Here is a 10,180-nt window from a genome sequence, read left to right as displayed (position 1 = left end):
GACGGGGAAGTTTTCCCTTCCTTAGCCCCATTCCCCCTCCCGCAGCCACCCGCACACAGTGCCCCGCCTCCTCTGCCGGGCTGGGGCTGAAGCCCGCCTCACCCCTTGCACCTCGGAGAGGACACCGGGCAACGCGGGAGCGTGCAAAGCGCGCCCCCGCGCCCCCGCCACGAGTGTGCAAAGCGCGCCCCCACATGTCCGCCGGCCCGGCAGGGGGCGCAGTGCTGGGTAGGTGGTTGGCGCTGGTGGTTAGAGCGCGCGTGCGCGGGACGGAAGTGTCGCGTGCGCGCGTCGGGAGCCCATGGGGATTCTTAAAGGAGCCGCCGCTCCCGGTGGAGGGAAGAGCCCCACAGGGCTGGAATGAGCAGGTGGGGCGGGATCCCCCTCCTCTGTATTCCCCGACGCCCCCCCCAAACCCAGGGGAAATCCCCTCGTTTCCTGCACGCGCGGCCGCTGCCACAGTGTCCCCGGTACCGGGGGTCGAGCGGCCGCGGGAGCCGAGCGGCCGGGGCGGGCGGGGTCCGGTCTCGCTGGCCCCGATCGCGCTGTCGGCTGCACCGTGCGGGGTGGGGGGGGGGAACTGGCGGGTCCCGTCCCGCGTGGGGGGGTGCGGGTGCTGAGTTCCCTCCCGGTTGTTACCGTTCTCATCCCAACACCGCTTTGCTTTTTACCCCTTTCTCTGTACCGAGCCCCTTGGCCCGCCCGCAGCGGGAGGGGTGCGTGTCCCGGCTGGAGCAGGGAGCAGCTCCCGTCGGGATGGGGCCGGTGCACCGGGGGATAACGAGCGTTCGGCTCTGCCGGGACCGATTTGTCCCCGTTTAAGTGTCGGGATGAGCGTGAGGAGCCACCGTCCCGGTGCAGTGCGGGACCATGCGGGCCCCGGCTCCCCGTGCGGTTGGCTCCGGGACAGCCCCGTCCCTGCTCCCAGCCTGGGGCACCACCGGACTGCGGGATTTGTGCCTGCGCCGACCTTGCCAAGTGCTGAGTCAGGAGGGGAAGGTGCTTTTGGGGTGGTTTGTGCTGCATTCCCCTGGCTTTCAAACACCACCGCGCATTCCCGAAACTTGGAAGCGCCATGGCCCCATCCCAGCCTGCGGAGCAGCGCACTCGTGATGCAGTAGCCCCATATCCCCCCCTGACCCGGGGGGTGGGGTCGCAGTCTTGCCAAGCCTTGCAGGGGGGGCACACGGCGGGTTCTGGATGTGTGGACCCGTTTTGGGATGCTTGTCACAAGTTTGCACCCCGTTTCCGAAGGGATCCTCGCGGTGTCCCCATGGCTGAGGGCTCGGGGGGGCCGTCGCGGTGTGGTGGAGCTTTGCACTTTGTCCCTGCTCTCCTCTGCGCGCGGGGAGGGGACAGCGCTCCCCTCCAAGGACACGGGGGCTGGCCCCTGCTGTCCCCACCTCCAGCGGGGCTGGGCCGGCCGCCAGCGCCGGGCCCCGGGGTGTTATCGGGGCTGGTACAGCCCCAGGCGCCGTCCCTGTCCCCCCCTTCGGGGCAGCACCGATTACAGGGGGGGCCGCGCCTGCCCTGTGCCGGGCCGATAGGGGGGCTGGAGGTGGGACGCCCTCAACACACCGGGAATGCCAGGGGGGCTCCTTGGGATCCATCGCTAATCCCTGGGCGCCCTCGAGCACCCCCCGTCCCTGCTGTGTGTTGCAGGGCGCTGCCATGGCCGAGCGGACGTCGCCGAGTGCCAGCGGGAGCATCACACCTCTGCAGCAGATGCTGGCCTCGGGGACGGGCGCCATCCTCACCTCACTCTTCGGTGGGTACCACGGGCACTGGGGGGGCACCGGGGCCGTGCCATGGGCTAAAGGATGGTGTCATTTCAGTGACGCCGCTGGACGTGGTGAAGATCCGGCTGCAGGCTCAGAGGACCCCCTTCTCCAAAGGTAACCCTGCTTGGGGCGGGGGGGGGGGGTGGGGTGTCTCCAGACCCCATCCTGGGCAGCCCATGTGGATGTGCTGGTTGGCAGAACCAGTGGCCGGGATTCCTCAGCTCCAGAGCACATGTTAGCCTGGGCCCCTTGTCCTCACAGGCTCTGGGGGCCCCACTGGGGGAGCTGGGCTGGTGCTTGGCTCTGTCCTTTCCCCTCACAGCCCCACTGCAATGCTGAGGGTGTCAATGCTGTGCCTCTGTGCTGCTCCCCACAGCTGCCATGGAGCAGGAGAGACCCCGTGGACTCTGTCCCCTTCCCTCTGGGGTCAGGGGGCTGGGGCTGTTCCCAAGGGGCTGCTTTGGTGACAGTAGGCACTGCTTGAGTCGTGGCTGTGAGGGCATCCAACCCTGTCACCTATAGAGACCTCCCCACACTGCCTGGCTCAGCGCTGTGCCCCAGCCCAGGAGGGTGGCACGTCCCCCGTGTCATGTCTCAGCATGTCCCTGTTGTGTGTTTCAGCATGTCCAGCACAGTCTGTGCCCTGGGGTGCCCAGCAGACCACATGTGAGTACGCCATGGGGCAGCTCCTGCCACCAGCAGCTTTGCTTTCCTAAGCCTTGATCCTGCTTGGCTTCCCTGCTGGTGGTGGCTCGGGCTCCTCCGGCTGAGGGGACAGCCCTCTGCAGTGTGGGGCAACACCCCCAGCCCCACAGCTGCTCCTGCAGCCCCACTTTGGGGCTGGTCCATGCCTGGGGGTCTGCTGTGCACCAGGCCTGGCTGTCTGCGGTCTGTCTCATCGCTGTCCTGTCACGACAGATTCTGCTGCATCCCTGTCCCTTTGGTGGGTCTGGATCTGTGGTCAGACCCTTGCTGGAGATTTACTCCTCTCCTGGCTTTGCTCTGGGACTGGTCCCCACCAGGCTCAAACATCACAGAATCAACCAGGTTGGAAAGGACCTTTAAGATGATCAAATCCAACCATTCCCAGCACTGCCAAGGCCACTGCTAACTCATGGCACTGAGGCCTCGTCTCCACGGTGTGTGAACACTTGCAAGGCCGGTGCCTGCAGCCCTGCCCTGGGCAGCCTGTTCCAGTGCCTGAGCACCCTCTGGGGCAGGAATTGTTCCTCAGCTCCATCTAAACCTGCCCTGGTGCAGCTTGAGTCCGGTTCCTCTTGTCCCATCCCTTGTTCCTTGGGAGCAGAGGCTGATCCCTGCCTCTCTCCATCCTGCTTTCAGCAGTGAGGGTTTGGCTCTCCCCTGGAGAAGGCGATGGTTTTGGGGATTGAATGGGCTGTGCATAGGGCAGAGGGAAGGGGACTCCTGTCTAACAGCGATGCTGTTTCCTCCCAGGGAAGTGTTTCCTCTACTGCAATGGGCTCATGGACCATCTGTACGTATGCCAGAACGGCAGCAGCTGCACTGCCTGGTACAAGGCCCCCACACGCTTCACTGGGACACTGGTAGGGCTGCAGCACAGGAGGGTGGATGGGGGCTCCCTTTCCTTGGGGGGCTGTTTCCTGTCTAATCCCTCTCCCCGGTGCTCCCCCCAGGATGCCTTTGTGAAGATCACGCGCTACGAGGGCATCAGGTCCCTGTGGAGCGGCTTGCCCCCCACCCTGTGAGTGTGCCTGCGGGGGACCCTGGGTGCTAGCGCCTGCCTGGGCACATGGACACCACCCTGAGCCCCCTGCCAGTGCCCTCACTCCCCCCTCCTCACCAGGGTCATGGCTGTGCCTGCCACCGTCATCTATTTCACCACGTACGACCAACTCCGGGACTACCTGCAGGCTCGCACGGGAAGCCGGGGGCACCACATCCCCTTGCTGGCCGGGGCCCTTGCCAGACGTGAGTACCCCCCATGCCCACCCCATGTTCTCCCTCTCCTGTGGGTCTCTTGGAGCCCACACTCAGTGCTTGGCTCTCCCAGCACGATGCTCTGGGAGCCATGGAAGTGGCTGGAGCTGGTAATGGATACCCCGTCCATTGCAGTGGGTGCTGTGACGGTCATCAGCCCCCTGGAGCTCATCCGTACCAAGATGCAGTCGCGGCAGCTCAGCTACCAGGAGCTGCGAGTCTGCATCCAGTCAGCGGTGGCTCAGGATGGGTGGTTGTCCCTCTGGAGGGGCTGGGGACCCACTGTGCTGCGGGATGTCCCCTTCTCAGGTATGGCAGTTGGGACGGGCTCTGTGGTGGCGCTTGGCTTGGCTTGAAAGGGAAGGACCTTAAAGCTCATGCAGTTCCAGCCCCTGCCACAGGCAGGGACACCTTCCACTGGAGCAGCTTGCTCCAAGCCCCATCCAGCCTGGCCTTGAACACTGCCAGGGATGGGGCAGCCACAGCTTGAGGTGGGGGGGTCAAGCACGGGCCAGAGCACCCCTGCACATGAGGAAGGCAGAGGTTGGTGTGTCCGTGGTGCCTCATCTTAGCACTGGTGTTTCTCCTCTCCCAGCTCTTTACTGGTTTAACTATGAGCTGGTGAGAGACTGGCTCTGCCAGAAGGCCTGGCTGGACGAGGCCACGTTCATGATCAGCTTCACATCTGGGGCCATCTCTGGCACGGTGAGTTTGGGGCCATGGGCTCTGCGCTGCACTGGGGCTCCATGGGGAGCAAAGGATGGGGTTGGTGATGCAGGAGCAGACCCCGTGGGTCACTGCTGTCCCTGCAGGTGGCCGCGGTGCTGACGCTGCCCTTTGATGTGGTGAAGACCCAGCGGCAGATTGAGCTGGGGCACAGCGGGGTGCACCCAGGTAAGGAGCGGGGCTGTGGGCAGCCAGCACCCCTGGTGCACATGGGGCAGCCCCAGACTCACACCCCCCTCCCCTCACCCCACAGTCACAGCCTCCAAACCTTCCTCCACGTGGCTCCTCATGCAGCGCATCCGCGCGGAGTCCGGCACCCGGGGGCTGTTTGCAGGTAAGGATGTGGCCCCAGGCCGGGATTTACTGGTGCCAGCGGGGGGCTGATGGAGTTGCCCTGGTGTCACTGGGGGGCTGTTGGGGTTGTCCCCGCAGGTTTCCTGCCCCGCGTCATTAAGGTGGCCCCTGCCTGCGCCATCATGATCAGCACCTATGAGTTCGGCAAGACCTTCTTCCAGAAGCTGAACCAGGAGCGGCGGCTGCGCGGGCTCTGAGTGGGGGGGATGCTCCAGCTCTGCTCTGGTGCACCAGGAGCAGCGACAGCAGCGGCTCTGCAAAGCCCAAGTGCCTTCGTGCTGCTCCCCACCTCCTGCTGCCTGTGCATGGGGACCGACCCGGACCTGCTCCCCATCCCCAGTGCACTGGGGAACACCCGTGCCTGCTGCTGTGACACTGGGGGAATGTGGAGTCCCCCGAGCTCATCCCTGAGCCTGGATGGACGCTGCTGGATCATGGATTCATGGATGCTCAGGCAAGGGTGAGGTGCAGGGCAGGAGATGGAAACCGGGGCTCTGTTGAGGACCAAACCCTTGGCGTTTCCCTGCCTGCCCGGGCCCCCTCCAGCCCCTTGCTGTCGGTAACGCACAGCCCTGCGTGCTGTGGGGAAATGCTCCGGACCTCTCCTCCCACTCGGGGTGTCCCTGTCCCCTGCCAGCCCCTGGGCTCAGAGCTGGTGTGGGGACAGACCTCGCTGCTGCTCTCAGGGGCCAGTGGGTGTTGCGCACCCATCCCCTGTCCCCTTACCCCGAGGTTCTGCCCCCACTCATGCTGGGGCTCCAGGGGGGGATTTACCTTATTTTCTAAAATAAAAGACATTCATCCTTGTCTCTTGGCCCAGGGATTTCTCTTCCTGTGCTCTGGGCCTGTGGAAGGTACCCCTAGAGGTGGCAGCCATGTCCCTGTGCCATGGCCACCGTCATCCGCCATCCTCATGGATGCTCCCAGGACCTCTGCTACCCACTGCTGATGGGGTACAGGGGGAGCCCATCATTGGTGACCTGCTGTGGCCCAAAGGTGCCCTCCCTGCCCTGAGGGGTTCCTCAAGGGCTCTTTCCCTCTCCAGGCTGGGGGCTCTCGGATGCCGGCTCAGTTGCTGCATTTATTGATTCCTTTTGCTCCAACGAGGCAGATGGGGCTGCATTAAAAACCAAACTCATCCAACCCAAACCCCAGGGAGGATGGGAAGGGGCTGGGGAGGGGGGGGCTATCCCTGTGGTGGGGATGTTGCTGCAAGGGGGGAGAGGTGGACCCCAAAGAGGGGCACAGGCCAAGCTCCTGCAGTGTCTGTGAGAGCCCAGAGCGAGCAAGGGTTTAGCCCTGATCCTCCTCCAGTGCTCCCCATCAGTGCTCGCTCCCCATGTTCCCCCCCTACATTCACTCCCATTCCCATCCCCAGCTTGCATCAGTCCCAGTCCAGCATCCCCCATCCCAACAGGTCCATGTCTCCAGCCAGGGACCGTGCCGAGGCGCAGCTGGGGTTGGGGTGTCAAGACAGAGCAGGGGGTTCCCGGTCCCGGCGGGTCCCTGGCGGGTGCTGGGGGACCGAGGTCAGTCGCTGTGGGGTGGCGGGGCCGGGGGTCTCAGCTGGGGCTGCGGCTCGGGCTGGCTTCCGTGCTGTCGCTCACCAGGCACTCGTTGGACTTGAGGCTGGCCAAGGACTTGCAGCTGGGCAGTGAGGCCAGGGAGCCGCAGAGCCCCAGCATGGACGGGGTCGGATCCTTCCCTGCGGACACAGAGCGGGCGTTGCGGGGGGCTGTGGCCTCGCACCCCAGCCCTGCGCATCAGGGGAGATGGGGACGGGGCGTCCCTCGCTGCCCGGCATGGGGAGGGGGCTGCTGATGGGGTCAGATGCCTGGGTGCGTGTTACAGGGCACAATGAGCTCCATGGGGCACCCTATGGTGATGGGGGGGGCTCTTACCCAAGGGCCCCCAGGGCTCGCCTTCGCGCTTGCCCTCACCCAGGCGCTGGGAGTCGGAGCTGAGGCTGTTCTCGGCCGAGAGCTGGTCGGTGCTCACGAAGCTGTGCCTGCGGAGGGAGGCGCTGGGACAGCCCCACCACGAGGGACAGACCCCCCCCGGGATGCTCTGGCATCTCCCCACTGCATCCCCGCTCCTGCAGCCTAAGTGGTACCCGCTGAGGCGGTGCCGCGGCCCTGGGGAGGTGGGGTTCTGGCTGTGGGTCAAGGCGGCTCTGCCCCACTGCGGGCATTACCTCCGGTACAGTTTGCTGTCCGAGCCACTCTCGTTGCCGTTGAGGGTCCCCAGCGATGGCCACTGGTTCACCAGGGGCGTCACCATCTCCTTGGAGAGCTGCGCCAGCTGCGGGTTCTCGCAGGGGATCAGCCCCGTCCTGCGGCAAAGGGGGATGCTCAGCACCCAGCACTGCCATGGGTGCCGGGGGACGTGGGATGTATGGGGCGTCAGGGACCTACTACATCCCATAGGACATTTGGGACCCTCCATGTCCAAGTGGTGGCCTTGGGCAGTGCTGGGGTAAGGATTGGACTTGATCTTAAAGGTCTTTTCCCATGCAGCTGATTCTATGGTTCAATGTCCCACAGGGGACAGGGAACCTGCCACTCATCACATCCCATGAGGCATACAGGGCAGTGGGGACCTACTGTGTCCTATGGGGAACCCACCACCCATCACACCCCACCGTCACCGCAGGTCCCCACTCACAGCTGCTCCTGCAGCTCCAGGATGACACCCTCCAGCTCCCTCTTCTCCAGCTGGTTCTGCACCATCACCTCCTCCAGCCGCAGCTTCAGCCGCTTGTTCTCTGCCTCCAGGTCCTTCAACTGTGACTCCCGCAGCCGCACCAGCTCCTCCAGGTACCCCTGCATGAGGCTACCGTCAGCATCCCACCAGGGCCACCACCCCAAGGACAGTGCTGGGTTACCATGGCCGTGGGTACCACTGGGATGCAGGAATGGGGATGCCGGAGCATCCCAGGGTGCGGTTGGTACCCGAACAGCCTCATCCCAGCTCCTGGTACCTTTTGGGCATAAACAATGCGGAACTTCTGCTCCATCTTGCGCCACTTGTTGTACCAACTGTCCTCGTCGGTGACCAGGGGCAGGTAGGGGTGCTCGGGGGAGCTGTCCTCGCTCGTGCTGCTCTCCACGCTGCCCCGCTCCTCTTCCTCACTCAGGTAGTCGTAACTGGGGGGATAGGGTCTCAGTGCTTAGCACAGCAGCAAGGGGGTGGCACGGAGACAGCAGGGTCCCCACCATGGGGAAGGCCCCCAGCTCTTACCTCTGTGTGAACTTCAGGTAGGGCGTGTAGTCAATGACCACGGGCGTTTTGCCGTCCATCACCTCACCCTTCAGGCAGAAGCTGAGGGGTGGGAGGAGAAGCACAGGGTGAGGGCAGCCCTGTGGGGTCGCAGCCGGCGCAGGGTGCCGCTGTCCCACCACACCACCAGCCCTGACCTGAAGTCAATGGCGCTGAGCCCGATGAGCATCCCAGTGAGCACCGTGGACTCCTCCCGCAGCATGATGGCCCCATCATCATAGAACCGCCTGCAGGAAGACGGGGCTGCATCGTGTGCACCCACCAGCACCCAACCAACCAAGCCTGGTACCCAGCCCTGGTACCCAACCCTGGTACCCAACTACCCTGCTACCCAAGTACCCTGGTACCCCTCACCCATGCTGCTCACCTCGTGGTCCGTGTGTCCCGCAGCGCTGTGGAGATGTACTCTGACATGCGCTTCTCCATCAGCGCCACACGGATCCAGGCCCGGCCCTGCAAGGCAGCGCCCACGGGAGGTCTGAGCACGGAGACACCACACAGTGTCTCCAGTGCCACCCAGTGCCACCAGCAGCTGCCCCCAGGACTGCAGGAGGGGATGCAGTAGGAATACAGAGGCAATGGGATGGAGATGGGGATGGGATGGGATTGGGATAGGGAATGGGATGAAGATAGGGATCAGGATAGGGATAGGGATAGGGATTGGGATGGGATGGGGATGTGGAATGGAATGGGGATGAGGATGGAAAGGGGATGGGAACAAGGATTGGGATGGGATAAAATGGGGATGCACAGATGATGCAATGGGGATGGGATGGGGATGTGGGATGGGATGAGAATGGGATTGGAATAAGGAATGTGGGATGGGATAGGATGCAATGGAGATGCAATGGGGATGGAATGGGATGTGGGATGAAATGGAATGAGGATGGGGATCAGAGTGAGGCTGGGTCCATGTGCCCTGTGTGTGTGAATGGAGACAGAGGCAGGAAGAGGAGCGTGGATGGGGCCAAGCCTGGGGCTGGCGCCTCCTGACCTTGGCCCGAGAGGTGCTGATGTTCTCCATGCTCTCGATGCTGCTGACGCAGTTGTTGGGCACCTTGCTGCAGGCCAGGCGGATGTAATCCCAGAACCCGCGCTGCCCATCCGAGCTGAACCAGCTGACGGGGCCTGTGGGCACCGGCACCGCCTCAGGGGCTGTCCCCACACAGAGCCCGCGCCGCGGGCGCAGGGATGTGGGGGGCGGCCGGTACCTTTGAAGCGGTGGCTGAGGATCTGCTCGAGGATGGCGGCGAAGTTCACGAACTCCTCGGAGGAGTCGTCGATGGGCTCTGCCGTGTACTTCTCCAGCAGCGTCTTCACCGAGAACCTGCAGGGGAGCAGCACGGGTGGAGGGGACGGCACCGCGCACCCACAGCCCAGCACCAGCAGTGAGAGCTGAGCACCCAGCACCCAGAGTCCAACACCCAGCAGCCAACACCAGCATCCACAGACCAGCACCATCACGTAGAGCTGAACACCCAGCACCCAGCACCCGGAGTCCAATACTCAACAACCAGCACCCAGCACCAGCACCTAGAGCTGAACACCCAGCAGCCAGATTCCAACACTCAACACATTCCAACATCCAGCACCCAACATCCAGCACCCAACACCAGCACCAACACCAGCACCAACACCAGCACCAACACCAACATAAGCACCAACACCAACACCAGCACCAACACCAACACCAGCACCAACACCAACACCAGCACCAACACCAGCACCAACACCAACACCAGCACCAATTCCAACACCAGCACCAACACCAGCACCCGCACGCGCACGCGCACACGTTCAGCGCTCACCACAGCACAAAGCGCTTTTGCAGGCGCGGCTTTGGGCTGAGCCTCGCTGACCCCCGTGTCCTCACGTCCCCTGGGACCCCCCCGGGCCGCCACTGCCCCCCCGCCGTGCGAGTGGCCAGGAAGGGCGAACAAAGGCCCCCTTCCTCCCAGCCGTGCGCGGCGGTGATGGCTTCCCCTTCCGCACCGCTCCCGCTCGGCACAGAGGTGCCCGGACACCAGCGCAGGGAGCACGGGGGTGGGTGGGCATTGCCCAGTCTGTGCCATGGGCCATGA

General features: G+C 64.2%; 2 protein-coding genes across 6 annotated transcripts in view; one reads left to right on the top strand and one right to left on the bottom strand.

Annotated features, from left to right (window-relative positions):
- The first annotated feature begins 203 nt into the window (after positions 1 to 203).
- Positions 204 to 5,629, top strand: SLC25A39 (solute carrier family 25 member 39). 4 transcript variants are annotated; one of them, XM_065699279.1, is made up of 12 exons: positions 204 to 228; positions 1,663 to 1,768; positions 1,836 to 1,895; positions 2,403 to 2,447; positions 3,237 to 3,346; positions 3,437 to 3,504; positions 3,607 to 3,731; positions 3,876 to 4,049; positions 4,336 to 4,445; positions 4,553 to 4,634; positions 4,720 to 4,800; positions 4,899 to 5,629. In XM_065699279.1, exons 2-12 carry the CDS (start codon positions 1,672 to 1,674, stop codon positions 5,015 to 5,017), a joined length of 1,071 nt encoding a protein of 356 aa, XP_065555351.1. In that variant the 5' UTR covers positions 204 to 228; positions 1,663 to 1,671; the 3' UTR covers positions 5,018 to 5,629. The 4 variants fall into 4 exon arrangements, with proteins under 4 accessions (XP_065555351.1, XP_065555350.1, XP_065555349.1 ...); XM_065699278.1 differs by lacking the exon at positions 204 to 228 and adding an exon at positions 329 to 368; XM_065699276.1 differs by lacking the exon at positions 204 to 228 and adding an exon at positions 711 to 1,558.
- Positions 5,630 to 5,887: 258 nt separating this feature from the next.
- The window catches only part of RUNDC3A (RUN domain containing 3A), a 5,163-nt gene continuing 870 nt past the window's right edge, over positions 5,888 to 10,180 (bottom strand). The window contains exons 2-11 of one of the 2 annotated variants that reach the window (XM_065699070.1): positions 9,311 to 9,426; positions 9,094 to 9,227; positions 8,467 to 8,552; positions 8,237 to 8,326; positions 8,061 to 8,141; positions 7,801 to 7,966; positions 7,485 to 7,642; positions 7,015 to 7,152; positions 6,722 to 6,828; positions 5,888 to 6,525 (exon numbers count right to left, since the gene is read on the bottom strand). In XM_065699070.1, the coding sequence (XP_065555142.1) occupies positions 6,383 to 6,525; positions 6,722 to 6,828; positions 7,015 to 7,152; positions 7,485 to 7,642; positions 7,801 to 7,966; positions 8,061 to 8,141; positions 8,237 to 8,326; positions 8,467 to 8,552; positions 9,094 to 9,227; positions 9,311 to 9,426 (1,219 nt within the window). In that variant the 3' untranslated portion in view covers positions 5,888 to 6,382. The remainder of the gene's footprint in view (positions 6,526 to 6,721; positions 6,829 to 7,014; positions 7,153 to 7,484; positions 7,643 to 7,800; positions 7,967 to 8,060; positions 8,142 to 8,236; positions 8,327 to 8,466; positions 8,553 to 9,093; positions 9,228 to 9,310; positions 9,427 to 10,180) is intronic. The other variant, XM_065699069.1, reaches the window with a different exon arrangement.

The sequence above is a fragment of the Lathamus discolor genome, chromosome 20 (assembly GCF_037157495.1).
Source record: "Lathamus discolor isolate bLatDis1 chromosome 20, bLatDis1.hap1, whole genome shotgun sequence".
Lineage (NCBI taxonomy): Eukaryota > Metazoa > Chordata > Aves > Psittaciformes > Psittacidae > Lathamus > Lathamus discolor.
The sequence above is the reverse complement of the archived record's forward strand: the minus strand, read 5'-3'. Positions and strand labels throughout refer to the sequence as shown.